Source organism: Bolinopsis microptera, chromosome 4, assembly GCF_026151205.1.
Source record: "Bolinopsis microptera isolate Bmic1 chromosome 4, MBARI_Bmic_1.0, whole genome shotgun sequence".
Lineage (NCBI taxonomy): Eukaryota > Metazoa > Ctenophora > Tentaculata > Lobata > Bolinopsidae > Bolinopsis > Bolinopsis microptera.
The window spans coordinates 11587533-11603109 of record NC_087075.1 but is presented as its reverse complement, the minus strand read 5'-3'; the positions used below and the strand labels follow the sequence as shown (position 1 = coordinate 11603109).

At 37.2% G+C, this 15577-nt stretch overlaps 1 protein-coding gene across 15 annotated transcripts in view; it reads right to left on the bottom strand.

Annotated features, from left to right (window-relative positions):
• Window positions 1-2274: 2274 nt before the first annotated feature.
• The window catches only part of LOC134814230 (cytoskeleton-associated protein 5-like), a 129256-nt gene continuing 115953 nt past the window's right edge, over window positions 2275-15577 (bottom strand). For 4 of the 15 annotated variants that reach the window (XM_063822291.1, XM_063822295.1, XM_063822292.1 and 1 more), the window contains 23 exons: window positions 14890-15047; window positions 14202-14328; window positions 13808-13922; window positions 13233-13323; window positions 12926-13028; window positions 12608-12761; window positions 12348-12439; window positions 12063-12130; window positions 11629-11676; window positions 10649-10780; window positions 9179-9277; window positions 8378-8556; window positions 7993-8134; window positions 7780-7876; window positions 7424-7542; window positions 7044-7162; window positions 4416-4515; window positions 4202-4313; window positions 3983-4065; window positions 3641-3838; window positions 3334-3480; window positions 3148-3236; window positions 2282-2978 (listed from right to left, as the gene is read on the bottom strand). In XM_063822291.1, the coding sequence (XP_063678361.1) occupies window positions 2894-2978; window positions 3148-3236; window positions 3334-3480; window positions 3641-3838; window positions 3983-4065; window positions 4202-4313; window positions 4416-4515; window positions 7044-7162; window positions 7424-7542; window positions 7780-7876; window positions 7993-8134; window positions 8378-8556; window positions 9179-9277; window positions 10649-10780; window positions 11629-11676; window positions 12063-12130; window positions 12348-12439; window positions 12608-12761; window positions 12926-13028; window positions 13233-13323; window positions 13808-13922; window positions 14202-14328; window positions 14890-15047 (2657 nt within the window). In that variant the 3' untranslated portion in view covers window positions 2282-2893. Of the gene's footprint in view, window positions 2979-3147; window positions 3237-3333; window positions 3481-3640; window positions 3839-3982; window positions 4066-4201; window positions 4314-4415; window positions 4516-7043; window positions 7163-7423; window positions 7543-7779; window positions 7877-7992; window positions 8135-8377; window positions 8557-9178; window positions 9278-10648; window positions 10781-11628; window positions 11677-12062; window positions 12131-12347; window positions 12440-12607; window positions 12762-12925; window positions 13029-13232; window positions 13324-13807; window positions 13923-14201; window positions 14329-14889; window positions 15048-15577 lie in introns of all 15 variants that reach the window. The other 11 variants (XM_063822298.1, XM_063822301.1, XM_063822305.1 and 8 more) reach the window with 7 other exon arrangements.

Here is a 15577-nt window from a genome sequence, read left to right as displayed (position 1 = left end):
CAGAATGCAGTGTGCAGTGGCGCGCCCGCAGTGGCGCAAAAGCACATGGTTAAATTAGGTGAACATTGGTATAGCACGTGATAAATAGGATGATGATTAATAACTCTACTATACATACTATTACCATTACTCTACATAACACTCGGCTGTCACTATTTCAACCCGTTATCTTGACGGATATTATTCGTCTAAATTTCTTCGAAGTAGCGCACGATGGGACGAGGTTACGTAGAGCCTTGCTATTCACAGTAGCTGTTCGGCGCTGCTAGTCGCGCTGGCGTCGGCGCGTTACGTGTACAAAGTATAATATTTTGACATCAGTTTACAAATAAGACTTTATTGTTGTGTGTTGTGCGCACGACCATGCGCTACCCGAATTTATGTTTTTGATAAACAAAACCACAGTATAACAAATTTTAAAACAGGAAATTATTTAGTAATTGATGATTCAAAGTTATTATAAAGTTATCCTAATATAAATGTTTCATTATTATGAATATAAAGATAACCTGTTTTAATACTTTCAACACTACTGTCTACTAGCTACTCTACTATATAACAAATAATTTGAGATCATGAATACGCGTACGATGTAGTTACATTGAAACGTCGAGTAAACTCCTTTTCCTAATTGGATCCAATTATTTTGTATTTGCATTACACAAATTTGGCGGATATGTCAACAATATTAATTTGCTCAAAAATTTAAAAACATAGATATTTTCGGGAAAACTGTCTGATCGATCACGTGATATCAGATATGACCATATATAAAGAAAATGGTTTGATTTCTTGTTAGGGTTAATTAGGGCCGGGTTTCAGCGTATGCTTTTGTTAGAGATTTGAGCGTGCTAAATCAATTTACAGTCTAGTCGATCTTCGAGATTGTTCTAAAACATCAAAGGGCCCCCGACAGTTGAAACCAACTTCAATCGATGTATTTTCGAACGCTGATTCCGAATCACCCCCATGCCATGGCATAGGGACCGGGTAAAATGCTCCCCTGACAAGATATTGGCGAAAAACTATCTTATATCTCAGCTCGATTAGTTTTATACTGGGCCGCGCTCAGCCTGTCATACGTCATTCCGCCGAATCTCTATTTCATAAACATAATAGCCTGAGGTCCCCAGGTAAGATTAGTTAGTTTAATTTCTCGTTAGGGTTAGAGTTTCAGTTGATTCACGATGCAATGTCAATCCTTCGCAGCTCGGTGAGGCACAGTGGTGCATCTCGCCGATCTACCGAAGAAGAATTATTTGATGCGCGGCGCGACCCAGTAGTGCTCTTGAAAATTTCTTGAAAATTTCTTGAAAATTTCTTGAAAATTTCTTGAAAATTTTTTGAAAATTTCTTGAAAATTTCTTGAAAATTTGTTGTTTTCTTGAGTGCATCGCGCTACAAGAGTTTCAGCGTTGTAGGTTTACAACCTACCAGGACGCGCGCTGAGTTGGACTCGTCGACGCGGACGGTTCTAATATAGGGAACAGATATTATACGAGTATCACCCGTTAATTTCTTGTATCACGTGGTGACCCCCACTGTCGCTTCACTGTAGAGTTTCTACGATACAGGGGAGCCGCGCACTCGTGCGCGGCGGGTCATACAACGTATGACAATTAATTTCAGCATGGCATATGCTTTTGGCTTTGCTAAGGATTGGGTTAGGGTTAGGGTTGGGATTAGATCAGAGAGCTAGGATTTCGAATAGTCATTCAGGGCCACCAACAACCAAAAGAACGTTTTTTTAAAGTCACGTGACAGCCGAGTGTAGACTAAGAGTGATTAATCATCATCCTGCCGAGGCACTATTGTCTATTATACTAGCTGTATGGGGGTTAGTCCTAGCTACGAGCCAAAGAGTGTGTATCACCAGCCGAGGCTTACTAAATCATTGTATCACGTTGTGACACCCACGGTCGTTTCACTAGGTGACGATACAGGGGGAGCCGCGCACTTCGTGCGCGGCCGGTCATACAACGTATGACAACTAAATCACACCTGTCAGAATTAACTCTCGAGTGCGCGCACAATGCTATACTGGTTTAGCAATATAATAGACTAGACATACGTTGGAATGAGGTTTACAACGTGTAGCAACAATAGAGTAGAATGTCCTATTTTTGGACCAACTGCAACCTCAAAATCGATCTCCACCATGCACATGAACATAACAAATTTTGCGTTACCTCAGGTAACGGTTACCTGCGGCCAGGAACAAGCTTTTACTTGGATTTTCCTATCGAATTCCAGAACACATAAATACTCAGCCTTATTATTTAACAATTCTTTAAAAATCAAATAAAATACATTGAACTGTCAAACTTGTAGACACCTTCTTCCCTAACATAAACATGGTCACGAATTGTTCAGCAAAAATCTTAATTCAACCCAGATAGTTTAATAGTAATGTGTAATGTAAAATGATCAAAATAACACATTTTAAACAAGTTATCAGAGTAAGCACAGCTGTAATTAAATCGCGATGCAAATTTGAAATAGAATTAGATGCTCGAGTGCTTAAAACGTTACCTTACATCGTATAATCTAACGTTTTTTAAAGTAAAATATTAATCGTGCAATTTTCAAACCATCCAAAAATAGGATCAATGAAATGCAACCTTGATTTAAAAGGAATTTAAGTTAATGGTAAGAAACAGATGTTATCAATAGTGCAGTGCTGATGCTAAACTACCATTTATCCACATAACCCTACAAATGTTCTATAAACTAAAGTCTATAATACAATTACACGTGGTTGTTACAGTGCTTTCAAATTAAGTAATTAGCAGCCGTTACTGAGCCTCACCAAACGGTTACTCTAAAAAATAAGGAGGATGAATTATGAAAGTTATCTTCATTTGCGAACACTGTAAACTCAGTATATTACATATCAGGTCGGTTTTGAGCGCTTCTTTATCATTTCTAGTCGCTTTTTTAAGTCGTCCATACTGCGAGAAGGTATCTGGGAGCCTGACCTGAAATAAAATATATTGTTTGTAAATATGTATAAACATGTTGCTTTGTTTTTTTACATGTGTTATATTAGTAATTTGTTGAAATCTAATGCTTAGGAATGTAATCTGTTGAACATTGGGACGGGGTGGGGTAGAGATAAGAATACATTTATAATAATCAAAACTATACCTTGCAGGAGAGCGACTTGGCGATGATGTTGGTCGAGGAATCGAATTCAGAGTACTAGTTGGTAGTCTGGACCGCTGAGCTTCCTTTTCCTGGAAAGATCGGGTAATTGATAGGGGATTCGAACATTAATTATATAATTCATACTAATACAAGTGCCATTTCTTTTAGTCGTCCCACTAAAATTACCTTCGGTATCTTATTGATGAGATTCTCGATTTCACGAGAATCATTTGGAAATGATTCCTTGTGTTTGGTTAGAGTGTTTCTTGTGTCCTTCAGTACGTTTCTTAGCGAGCAATTCTTTAGTTCGGTTAGCTTCTTCTCTGATAGATTCTAGAAAACAGTAAGAAGTCAGGGATAGATAAAATTACAGCTTCATTCATATTTCTTATTAAATTGTCAAAAATATGTATAAGCTATTAAAGTATTAAGAGTGACTAATACTATAAATTAAAGTACCTAAAAGCTCTACCAAAAGCCCCACAAAACTCACCAAATTACACTTCATCTGTTCCCGCTCATTACTGATAGCTAGTTTAGTACGATGACACCGGGCCTTACTATGGCTCTTCCTCAGATCTATCAGTATCTTCTCCACTAAGCGTTTCTTAACGTCAGATAGAGAAGCGAGGTGTGGGGAGACATCTAGAGAGGGGTTCTCGAGGATGAAGGTGTGGAGTTGGAGTAGCGTCTGAGGAGGGTTTGTTGGCGTTATTTTTGTTGGGAACATATTGTGGTAATCAAGGCTTTCATCTTCAAAATATGAGAATTTTGTTAACAATTGAATGTTACAAATTTGAAAAAGAATTTGGTAATTGGCAATAAAGGTACTTACACTTTTGACTTGATCTTTATCCTTCAAACATTCAAACATTTCGTCAAGTGCCAGTTTGTGATCACCTGTAGGCGACTTTGTCCCTGAAGTATTTTTATATTCTTAACTTAACTTCAGACAGCAAACATTCCATTAAATAAACTGTTTTGCTAACCTAGGGAACTTAGTGATACCACTATTTAAAGAGTATTAGGTAAAGGAATAATGAAGATCACTTACCAGCAGTAATGAGATTAGTGAGATCGTATCCCAGAGCAGTGAGGAATGAATCGACCAGCGGCCGCAAAATGTTCACATCCTCCATTGACAAACACTCCACATCTTCTAAAACCTTCGGATAATTAACAGTGTTGTTAAGAGGCGTTAATAACTTGAATAGATTGATTTCTAAAGGAAATGAATCAGCAAAAACATAAGATTATACTTGACTAACCTTGAGTTCCAGACCCTTGCAAAACTTGTGAACCAGAGTTTTGATAGTGCGGTAGGGCTTATCGTTATCATGTCCGTCCTTCCAGACGCTCGAGGGTAACCTGTAAAATATTTGGTTGTAATACAATTAATGCTTTTCATGCAAACAAGTTGAAACGAATCTTTTATGTCATGTATCCTGGGTTTGGACAGGATATGCCCGCTTAAAATACTTCCATCGCGTTTCATTACATAATTCTCAATAAATGTAATAGATTTGTATTGTTGTAATTAGTTTACAACAGTTCAGTTCCAGAGTATAAACTCAGCAGTATTGATCGGATTAAAGTTGTAAGTTCATATTTACAGAGTGGTGATCATGATACTATAAATAGGTTTACATTCCATGAAAATGAATGTGCATCAAAATCCGATCATTCAGTTAGTGTATCGGATTACTAGCATCGGTCATGATTGAATTCTCTAACCTTATGTCATTGCATTCCAAAATCTAAGGCCTTTGGTTATTATTTAGTACTAGGTCATTCGTGAGAGTGAATGGTTCATTTTTCGCTTTGTTTTCCATCCTAATATTAGATTTTAGACTGATCGTAACAATTATATTATCTTGATATTATGATAAAATTGTGTTTCGTTGAAATCCGGTTGAAATATAAAACCTTCACAGATCACATGTGTAAATATCTAGAACTGTTGCTGACCATATTATTACACGATACACGATTTGAAATATCACGAAAATAATCTCCATAAAAATCAAATAAGCAGTTACTGCACTTATTGTTACATAGTGTTATTTTCAATATGTTGTGTTTAACACTTAATATCGTATCAAACAACTAAAGATATCCGTTTACAGGATATGAACAATGAATGAAATAGAGATAACAATACGAGAAGGCCCACCTATTCACCTAAGCAAACAAGTCCTCACTGAAGCCAGCAGTGTGTTCACCCACTTGTTAGAGGATCTCGGAGTAACGTCACTTCAAATAGAGGACTTTACCCCAGAAATAGTGATCAAGTTTCTAAAGGCTATAGAGGACGAGAAGCTGGATGACATTGCAGATTACCAGTTTAGAGAACTTCACAAGTTATCAGTTGTTTATCAGATATCTTGGCTGATTGCTCAGTGTAGGGAGTGGCTGGTTAAAAAGATACAAGAGACTATAGATACCCCTAGTTACCACTCGCTGTTCTTTCTTTTTAATGAGTGTTATTACATATTCAGTAAATGGAAACTAGGTAACTTCATGGTGAGGTTTATCTTAAAGAGACGGTTTAAAGATAACACAACCTTTATATCTAACTATGTTAAAGATAACAAGGAGCAACTGAGTACAGATCATTTGCGGTTCTTACTGCATCTGTCTGGCGCTAACACAAAGATCATGCTACAGATTATTCTAGATCGTTTTATCAGCCAGGACACGTTAGATAAGAACAGCAGGTTCTTGTTACAACACGTAAATTGGCCGGGCCCGTTATGTGAGCAACTTGGGGAGGTTAACGAAATATTTGATCGGTTATCAGAAATGAAGGATTTATCCCACGATGATCAGATGTTCGTGTTGAAACTGACTGAAACCACGAGACGAGCCTCCCTGGCTTTAAGACGACGAGGATCAGTTAAAAATGTGAATGTTATCTGGGATTCCACTGAATGTGGGGCGCTATACACTGAGTGTACAAGCCTGACAAGCATTATTTGTCTTATAACAACAGGTAGGATCAAGAACATGTACGCTGTCATAGACATGATATCAAAAGTAACACTCGAGATTAACCTCAGCTCAACGGAGATAACCGCATTTTTAGAGAGTTTGGAGAACTTGTGCCAAAGTGTACCCCTGCAGAGGGTATCTCCAGAGTACATCAACATGTTTATATCTGCACTGGAGTTCAGTGAAGAAGACAACAAGGATCAGTTTATGAAACTTCTAAACATGATGGTGAAGAACAACAAGGTATGCTCACACTACGATAACCTACATTTGGTTGGGGAGGAAAGGCTACAATCACCGATAGTCAAATCTTGTAAAGATACACTAGGAATAGAAAACCCTCGTCTATACGATTTCAAGATGGACCACCCTGGAGTGACTGACTGTAACGCGCGGTCTCAATGTGGGTTCACCCTCCGTAGATTCGGGCGCTCTAAAATAGAACTATCTAATAAACACGACAGCAGTGAGGTACATAAACACGATGTAGTGAGGGCAGATCGCATGTACTGGTACCCTGTGTGGTCAGGTGGGGGTGAGGATGGTTGGAGGGTCAGGGTCCCTCTGAGGAAGTGGAGCTGGTTAAAAAGTGTGGTCACGTGTGAGGAATGGGTGTTGGAGGAGATTTGTGTGGATTATGATGTGAGGGATTATCTTGTGGCTAGGTGCTGAATGTTTATGATAATTTTGTATTTGGATTTTGGAGCTTAATTTTTAAATAGCTATCAAGGATAACAGTGAACACATTTTAAATTACGGAATAAAATTGTTTCAACCATGTAAACATATTATATTCTTTATAACTGATCAATTTCATTAACACAGTTTGAATCATCGACATTAAATTTGTTCGAATAAAGTAATTAAATTACTTTTTCTAAATTATTAAATAAAACTCCAGTTACCTTCTCAAGAATCGAGCGAGGAGCACTAAAATCTCATTCCGTTCAGCAGCAGTCAGATCAAATTCCTTCTCCAGTCTGGACATCAACTTCCACAAGCACTTCAAAAGTATTTCGAGTTCCTGGATAATCAGCAGTTTGACAAACCAAATCGATAACTATTTCAAATTCATCAACCAGATATAACAACTCAATTAGGCACCAATAATCAAACTGAAATCTATATTCAGTAGTCACTAGAACCAAATATTCTAATCGAAACCAAAGGGGATCATGTTTTTTGTCCATTTTTTCCATACGATTTTGTCCATCTTCAGAAAATAGGGTACCGCATGGACAAAAATAAAAAAAAAGATCCCCAACCAAAGCAGCAAAGTAGGTACCTTGGGACTTCTACTGCGACCAGACTCGCTCAACAAGGAGTCCATGTGTGCCACAAGTGCGCTGATAGCACGGCCAGTGCTACAGTTTGTCAGCAGCCGGATAACTAGCGCGTTAACTCCTTGGAGTTGGGTAATTAGGATATTATAATTAATTAGTTAATCATAATTAATCAGTTAATTATAATTAATTAGTTAATTACACAATGTACAGTACTATGAAGTATAAGTCCATAAAGGACTTTTTGCTGATCACGAAGGAGCCAAATAATACATGTATCAGTAAAATATAAAAATACTACTTCTAGATAATTGGATAATTAATTTTAAAAGTGACTGTTAGGAGATTTTCAGGTTACCTTTAATCAGAGTCTCGATAGTAGGACTAGACTTCTGTTCCTCGGATAGAACCGCTAAGAAAAGTCTGCAGATCTTCTTAATGTAATCAGTTGATATCTGGTACACGGAGGCGTCAGTTTAATATATAAAGCGTGTTGTTATTGATAAATGTTATGAATTAATTGTAAAAACAAATTAATTACTTAAAACATTGAGTATAGCTATATGATCACCTCCTTGGCAAGAGTCTCATTGTTGATAACTTGCATGATGATACTGGTAATAGCCCGGTACACAGTTAGTTCCCTCTCGTCCTCTCCCCCAGGGAAGTGAGTTAATTGGGAGATAGCGCTCATTATCAGGTTGTTAACGTAACTGTGGTGATTTATTAGTTAATTAGTTAATTAGTTAATTAGCAGAAGTAATGGATTAACTGATCAGTGATCGCTCTTAAATCTTAATTAATCGATTAGTTAATTAGCTGACAGACCTTTTCTAGTAAAAACAATCATTGATTGTTGCTAATCAGAAAGTGTTCAGTGTTAATAACACTTCTTGTTAATATCTTACTTTTTTAAAACAAATATATGAAATTAAAAAAAAATAAATATATATTACTTTTTGAAAAGTGCCGTATTTTGTGGGTCTTTGAGCATGTTGTTAAGATCGGATACCGTCTCTATAACAACTGATATCATAGGGTGCCGAAGGTTCCCAACCTTCTCAACCAGGTCGTAGTTTATCTCCTCTACGTCCCTGATGTTGATACCTTCTATGTCCATTACCACGGGGCTGTACTGCAATAATCACACGTGTTATACAATAATCACACGTGTTATATACACGTGTTATAGGCGTCGGACGATAACAAGATAGTGAGTAATTAATTAGTTAATTAGTTAATTAGCAGTCTGTTAAAAGATAGAGTATAGGATTCTGGATTTCGGGAATTTAGATAGTTCAAATGTCTGATAGGAAATTTAATCAGTAGAATTAAACAGCCGTTTAACAATTTATTAGTTATAAATAATGCGAAAAGAATAGCAGTGTCAATCGGTCTGACTAAATCAGGAAACTAATTATTTGGCTTCGTTATTTTATAGTAGTAATAATCGGTCTGTAAGAAGGATGATAAATAGCAGAATTTGGCTAAATTGAGTGCTGACACACAGAAGCTGTAAATTGGCACCCCAAACAGCCGTAGATATTAATAAGTACTCTACAAATACAATGCTTGTGAGCCGGCCGGGTAACTCTTAAAAGACACGTGCTCTTAAAAGAACACGTGATTAACTCTTAAAAGAACACGTGCTCTTAAATGAACACGTGACTAACTCTTTAAACAACACGTGCTACAACACGTGCTACTACACGTGCTACTACACGTGCTACAACACGTGCTACCACCAGAGGATTTACCTTGAAAAAGTTGAACTCAGGAGGAGTAAAGTCTGTCAGATCGTCAACTGCTATCTCTGTCTGTCGGGTGTGTGTCCTCATTTGTACTGGTTTCAGGTTCTGTCAGGGGTGGAGCTTTCATTAAATATTAAAGATATTGAACATATTAATATATTCGAGTAAATATATTCAAGTTGATAATATATTGAAGTAAATATATTTTAGTAAACATATTTTAGTAAGTGTATTTTAGTAAATATATTAAGTATAAAAAATTCCATATATCTATATATAATAAAGAACATTAAAGGATGAGGGGAGCTTAGAATTTACTTCTTAATATTCGCGTTTAAGTCCTGCGAAAGTGTGTAGAATCAAAAAATACACCGGACTGTGTAATCGATAATTCGCCGCGCTCCTATTGGCTGATAGCAATTTTGGGCTGTGACGTCACTTTAGTCTCCTGCGCTGATCCGCGCATATCGAAATACAGGTAAAATGAGCGTACGGGCCGACGAAATTACTGATAAAGAATATATTAACAATTTACGATACTAGCAAACCTATAACCAATGGAGAGGAGTCTTTTCATACTTGTCCTACTCCAACTGGAATAAAGACATGCATTTCATACCTACCCGATCCATTTTTATTAGGACCGTGTTGTGTTGATATGACATGTTGATATATCAACTGTGGTACAATATAGGGAGTTGCTAGGTGTTACGTTGGGAGCTATAAATATACATAATTTACATGCTTTTCTGTGTGACTTCAATCTTATTTCAGGTGTATCTCGGCTCATGGTTATCGTAGGCTAATAATTCTTTCTTCAACCGGTCATAAAAAGTCTCCTCTCCATTGGTTAGAGGTTCGCTAGTATCGTAAATTGTTAATATATTCTTAATTAGTAATTTAGTCGGCCCGTACGCTCATTTTACCTGCATTTCTATATGCGCGGATCAGAGCAGGAGACTAAAGTGACGTCAAAGGTTCAAATTGTTTTGGCTGGATATCTCGGCGCGCGAATGATATACAACTTTACGAATTTCACTAAAGTGGTTTATACGATTAATGTTATAGAAAGATTTGCACGAGAAAAAAACTTTCACAAGCTCCCCTCATTCTTTAAAATCAAACAGAACTATAACTGTGTATGGTGTAAAAAGCTAGGGTAGAAATTAGATAGTCAGGGTGTGACGGCCGTGGTTTAAACTTCAAATTATAATATCTTCGGATAACAGCAAGTTTTGATACGGCCACAACAGCAACTTACGCAAACCTCACTAAAAATAGCATAGTAAATTTCATCCAGTCTCTGGTAAGTCAAAGTCAAAACGTAACCGAAAAAAATTAGTCTACAAAAGATTTCTAACAAATAACAATGATAACTGACAACAACGAACAAAGTTAACAACGAACAAAGCTAACATGTTAACAGTTAACACAACGAACAAAGTTAACACAGTTTTATCTAATATCACCACTCACCGAGTAATCAATGTAGAACTCGCCACGTTTCTTAGGAGGAGGAGGAGGTGGAGGGGAGGGGGACCTGACTGGTTCATCTGGTATCTCCACAGGAATATCATCTAGTTCAACAGCTGCCTCTGCTTTTGGTTTCTGTGAAGAAGAACTGGTCTAAAGAGCAGGTTTTATGGTTATCATAATGGAGGTACTGGTAACTTCCTACTATAATGAGATTTAAACTTTCAAATTTCCATTGAACAGTTAAAGAGAACCAATGATGAAAAGTTGAAAACTCTAATGGGTAAAAATGTTAATCTGTCTATGTTAATGTAGTCTTATGTACTGTGTACAGTCTTCGAATGTGTGCTCAGCTAAGTCAACAAAAGGTCTGAAAGTCTAGACTTGTTTGAAATTGCAGAGACGTGGAGATTTGATAGCTTTGTGTGTGCTCATACTGTGTTCACGTGTTCTAATCAAACGAGATTGTTGAAGTAAAAGTTATAAGTCACGCCTAGAGACTTGAAAGGAAGCAAAAGTAAAATGCCCGAATGAAAGCCAAAGTTCAAAGCCAAAGTCAGAGTGAGATTGTGAAAGTAAGTCAGGGTCAGAGTCATTATTAGTCAGAGTGGAAAGAAGTGAGCATAAACGTGAGCATGAAAGTGAGCATGAAAGTGAGCATGAAAGTGAGCATGAAAGTGAGCATGAAAGTGAGCATGAAAGTGAGCATAAAAGTGAGCATAAAAGTGAACATAAAAGTGAACATGATAGTGAACATGATAGTGAGTATGAAAGTAAGCATTCGAAATTATTGAAAGTGAGCGTAAAAGTAAGCATGAAAGTGAGCATGAAAGTGAGCGTAAAAGTGAGCGTAAAAGTGAGCGTAAAAGTAAGCATGAAAGTGAGCATAAAAGTGAGCGTAAAAGTGAGCGTAAAAGTAAGCATGAAAGTGAGCAAGATAGTGAGCATAAAAGTGAGCATAAAAGTGAGCATGCTGCACGCACCTGAGGCTCAGACACAGGCTCAATAGCGGCCTGACTTTTACTCTTCTGCTGAGAAGAAAACAAGAAACAGTTAACACTCACAGTTCACACATATTGTACAATAAGTCAAACCCCTTTTACTACAACCACGCTTAAATGGGCTTTGTTGATTAAAAAAGTGTTTGTGGCTACGTTTCAGAAAATCTGAATTTAAGCCTTATTTCTGAAAATATAAGAACAGGGTTTGACTGTTCATGTTGGGAATGCTATGTGCGGTTACTGCAGCTACAAAAGAATGGCACGTTACGAAGAATTATAGCCAATGTAATAAGTAGCAGTTTACTATTATTATAAGATATTGAAATCTCTTGGAAAAGGCTGAAAACGATGCAACCAGTTATATATAGTTTTTAAGATTTGATGAGCACATTGAATGAATCCGGCGGACAACATACCGAAGTTTTAGCTTTAGGAGGGCTGGCTATACGTTTACCTCCTCTTTTAATACGCTCTTCCAACATTCCTGACAAGGTTACCAAGTTTCAAAAACAAGCTTAATTATGGGTGTTATTATAGTGATGAAACTTTATATGTATAATTTGCCTCTCCTTCGACCTAACATGAGTGAAATGCTGCTCTCGAGCTTATACCAACGCACCATCACGTCGAGTTTTTCGCAACAAATGCTCTTCTATCATTTTATAGTTGAGTAAAACAATTATCATATAGTTTTCACTGACCTAGATCTTTATCATTGAGGGTACCACACATTTTCTTAATGCTTTCTCCGATGTAATTCCAACCAGCTACGCAGCAGTTCAACGCTGCCATTCTGAAATAAACCAATCAGAAAACAGTATTCACACCACGTGAAACAAACCAACCAATCAGAGCACAGTATTCACACCACATGAAACGAACCAACCAATGCAATTAGAGCACAGTATTCACACCACGTTAAACAAACCAACCAATCAGAGCACAGTATTCACAATCTTACCGGACGGAATTGTCCTTATCGCCTATGAAGGAAGCGACCGCCTCGAACGCTTTTTTAGGGGTTGGTTGACAAACTTCTATACCATTCTCCAGGATGAGCTTTGTTAGCTGATCTAGAACACCACTTCTCTGTCTACTGTTCTTTACTTTTAGACCTGATCATTGGCAGTTAACTATACGTTTTTCTTGTTATAGATTAATACGTTCTTATTGAGCTTAGTTAAATTAGTTCTTACTGTTAGTTAGATTTGCTCCTGGAATCTATGATAGTTTGTCCATTTAAAAGAGTAAGCAACACAACAACGCCACCACTACCTACCTTCACTAAGGTGGTAGAAGGTTCTAGAAGCAGGATAGATGTAGCACAGTTCGTTAAATAGCGCCTGAACACTCTTCCTTACAGGCTCTTTGCTGTCTCCCAACTGTAATATTGTGATTGTTAGCTCTGATCGTATTAAACAATAGGCTATTAAGTACAAAAAACTCCGAGCCTTCGGTTTTATATCAAGCAGTTCAAAGCGTATAGGACACCAAGGAACAGTAGAGCATTATTAACATACAGTGGCAAATAAACTGGATGCTGTTTAACATCTTATAGTCCTGTGCTGTGACTCTCCGTAACTTACCTTTATGATAAGATACGGCATGAAGGCGGATCCTTCTTGCTCTAACAATATGTAGTCATCTTCTCTCAAGGCCTCGAAACATTTAGATAACCTGAAATAGTTACATGATAAGGTTATTGTAATTGTAATCGAGCTGATTTTATCATAAATTGCAAAAACATATCCTGTGGATTATAATAAGTTTATACATAATCGAACGAAATATATAGATTTTACACACACCTTGAAATAGATGTGAATAAACGGCGAGCAAAATTTCAACTCGATAACGCAAGAAATGATTAACTTATAGCGTCTCAACCAAAAAATTAATTTTCCGAAAATTGCACTCTTAACCAGGAAATGCTCGATTACAAAAATAGGTATTCTCAAAATATCTTTTTTTGGTGTGGAAACGGTGCGCTAGATAGTCACTGAACTGCCTATGAGGTCATTTGGTCTGGACGGCACAAACCACTGTTTTGGTGTATGCCCCCTTAATATTCATAGATCAGAAATCTTCTGCTAAAATTTCGTATTAATTAAGAATTAATTAAGAGCTAAAGAGCTAATTAAGAAATAGGTTAATTACAAACCAGTCGAGAGCAGCAAGAAGAACTGAAGTATTGGTATCAAAGAACCTCAGACTAATCCACTTGAGCAAGAGATCTAGCGACTGTTTTATCTCCGGCATATGTGTTGGGATTATAGCTGAAGAGCAAGTTTATTTTATAATCTTTGATATGCTTTGAACTTTACAAATTTTAGCTACTGGTGTAAAATATGTAACAATCTGACTGGAAAATGGACATGGTTCAACAGGAGGGTCACCGAATCTAAGCAGTCACCGAATCTTGAAGGGGATCACAGAATCTTTCGAAACAGACTTGGTGAGAATTAGCAAATAAAATATATCGGATTTTAACCCAAACCTTTTTTAAATTATTTAATTATTTAGTTTTTTATTTATTTAAAAAAACCCAAACTTACTGATCAGTATATTGAGTGCCTCGTTGTGCTGTTTGAAGTCAGGATGGAATAGTTTAGCAAAGAGGCCGGGGCTACACATAGGCTCCATCAGCTCTTGTAACTGGTCAAAGTACTCCTGTCGTGGTACCTAGCAACCAGGCAGAGTTAAGTTGTGATGTAAAGAGTTGGTAAAGAGTTGTATGAAAACATCATAGCCTGATTTTATGTGGTTTATATTTTTGAGACCTTGACTTTGAGCAGAGTACATTTAGTTTGAAAATACTTTCGACAACCATCTATATAATACTGTATATACCTCAATAAATATGTGTTTGTGTGTGTGTGTGTGTGCTTCAAACACACACTTGATTAAGTCGTTCGTAAATTACAAACAAACGCGCTGTGTTTGTTTGTAATTTACGAACGACTTACGGGTCCGGTTTTTTCGGTATATTTCCGGCACAACTCTGACGAAGCCCAACAGCTTATACATTAAGTTTTTTAATCGGCCGGTCGCGGTGGTAAGTTGTTTAAGACACTTGCTCTATAATAAGGTTATTTGGCAGTGGATCAGCCAGCAGCCTGGACAAGCCGTCAACAAAAATACCTCCCACTTGATTACGAAATTATAGAAATATGGTGTTACATGATTTGAACCACGACGAATCATCACGTGACATCATCACGTGACTCTACCAAATAATCCTACCTTGAAATTCCACTTGAGAAGCTTGAGACCAGCTTCATCCTTAAACCTCTGCTTTTTCTTATCATTAGCCTTGAGAGGTGAGTCAGTGTCCTCCTCTTCTCCTTTCTTCTTCTTGCTACTTGGAGGTGGGGCTCCTCCACCTGGCTTCTTTCCAACTCCTGACAGAGGAATTATCAGAATTTAACTTTTAACTGACTTTAGAAGAGAAGAGTGATAAGAATTTAGCTTCTTGTAAAGTTGGGCGATACGTTTACTGGTTAGGTTCCCAAATGTGATACGTTTACTGGTTAGGTTCCCAAATGCTACCGGACTTCGGGTTTCCACTCGAAACACAATAAAGTTTACTAAAAATTAATATTCAGACTGGCTGTATTTGGTTCGGCAAACAAACTTACATGCATAAAATTTAGCAATTCGGCGCACTAATTTTAAAATCCATAAAGCTTGATAGCAAATATCTGATTGGATGCAGGGCTTACCAGTGCTACATATCAATACCAGACCTGTAACTTGATATAATATATACACAAATCACTTGTGAAGATTTCTACCTGCTCTTCTTTTTTAAAGTTATAATCAACTGTAGTTCAGGGACAATGGAACATAATAATTTTTCTCCCTCGACCACCAAAACCATTAATTGGATTTGATAGCAGTCGGAAACCAGGTCCTTGGTAGTTCAAGTGAA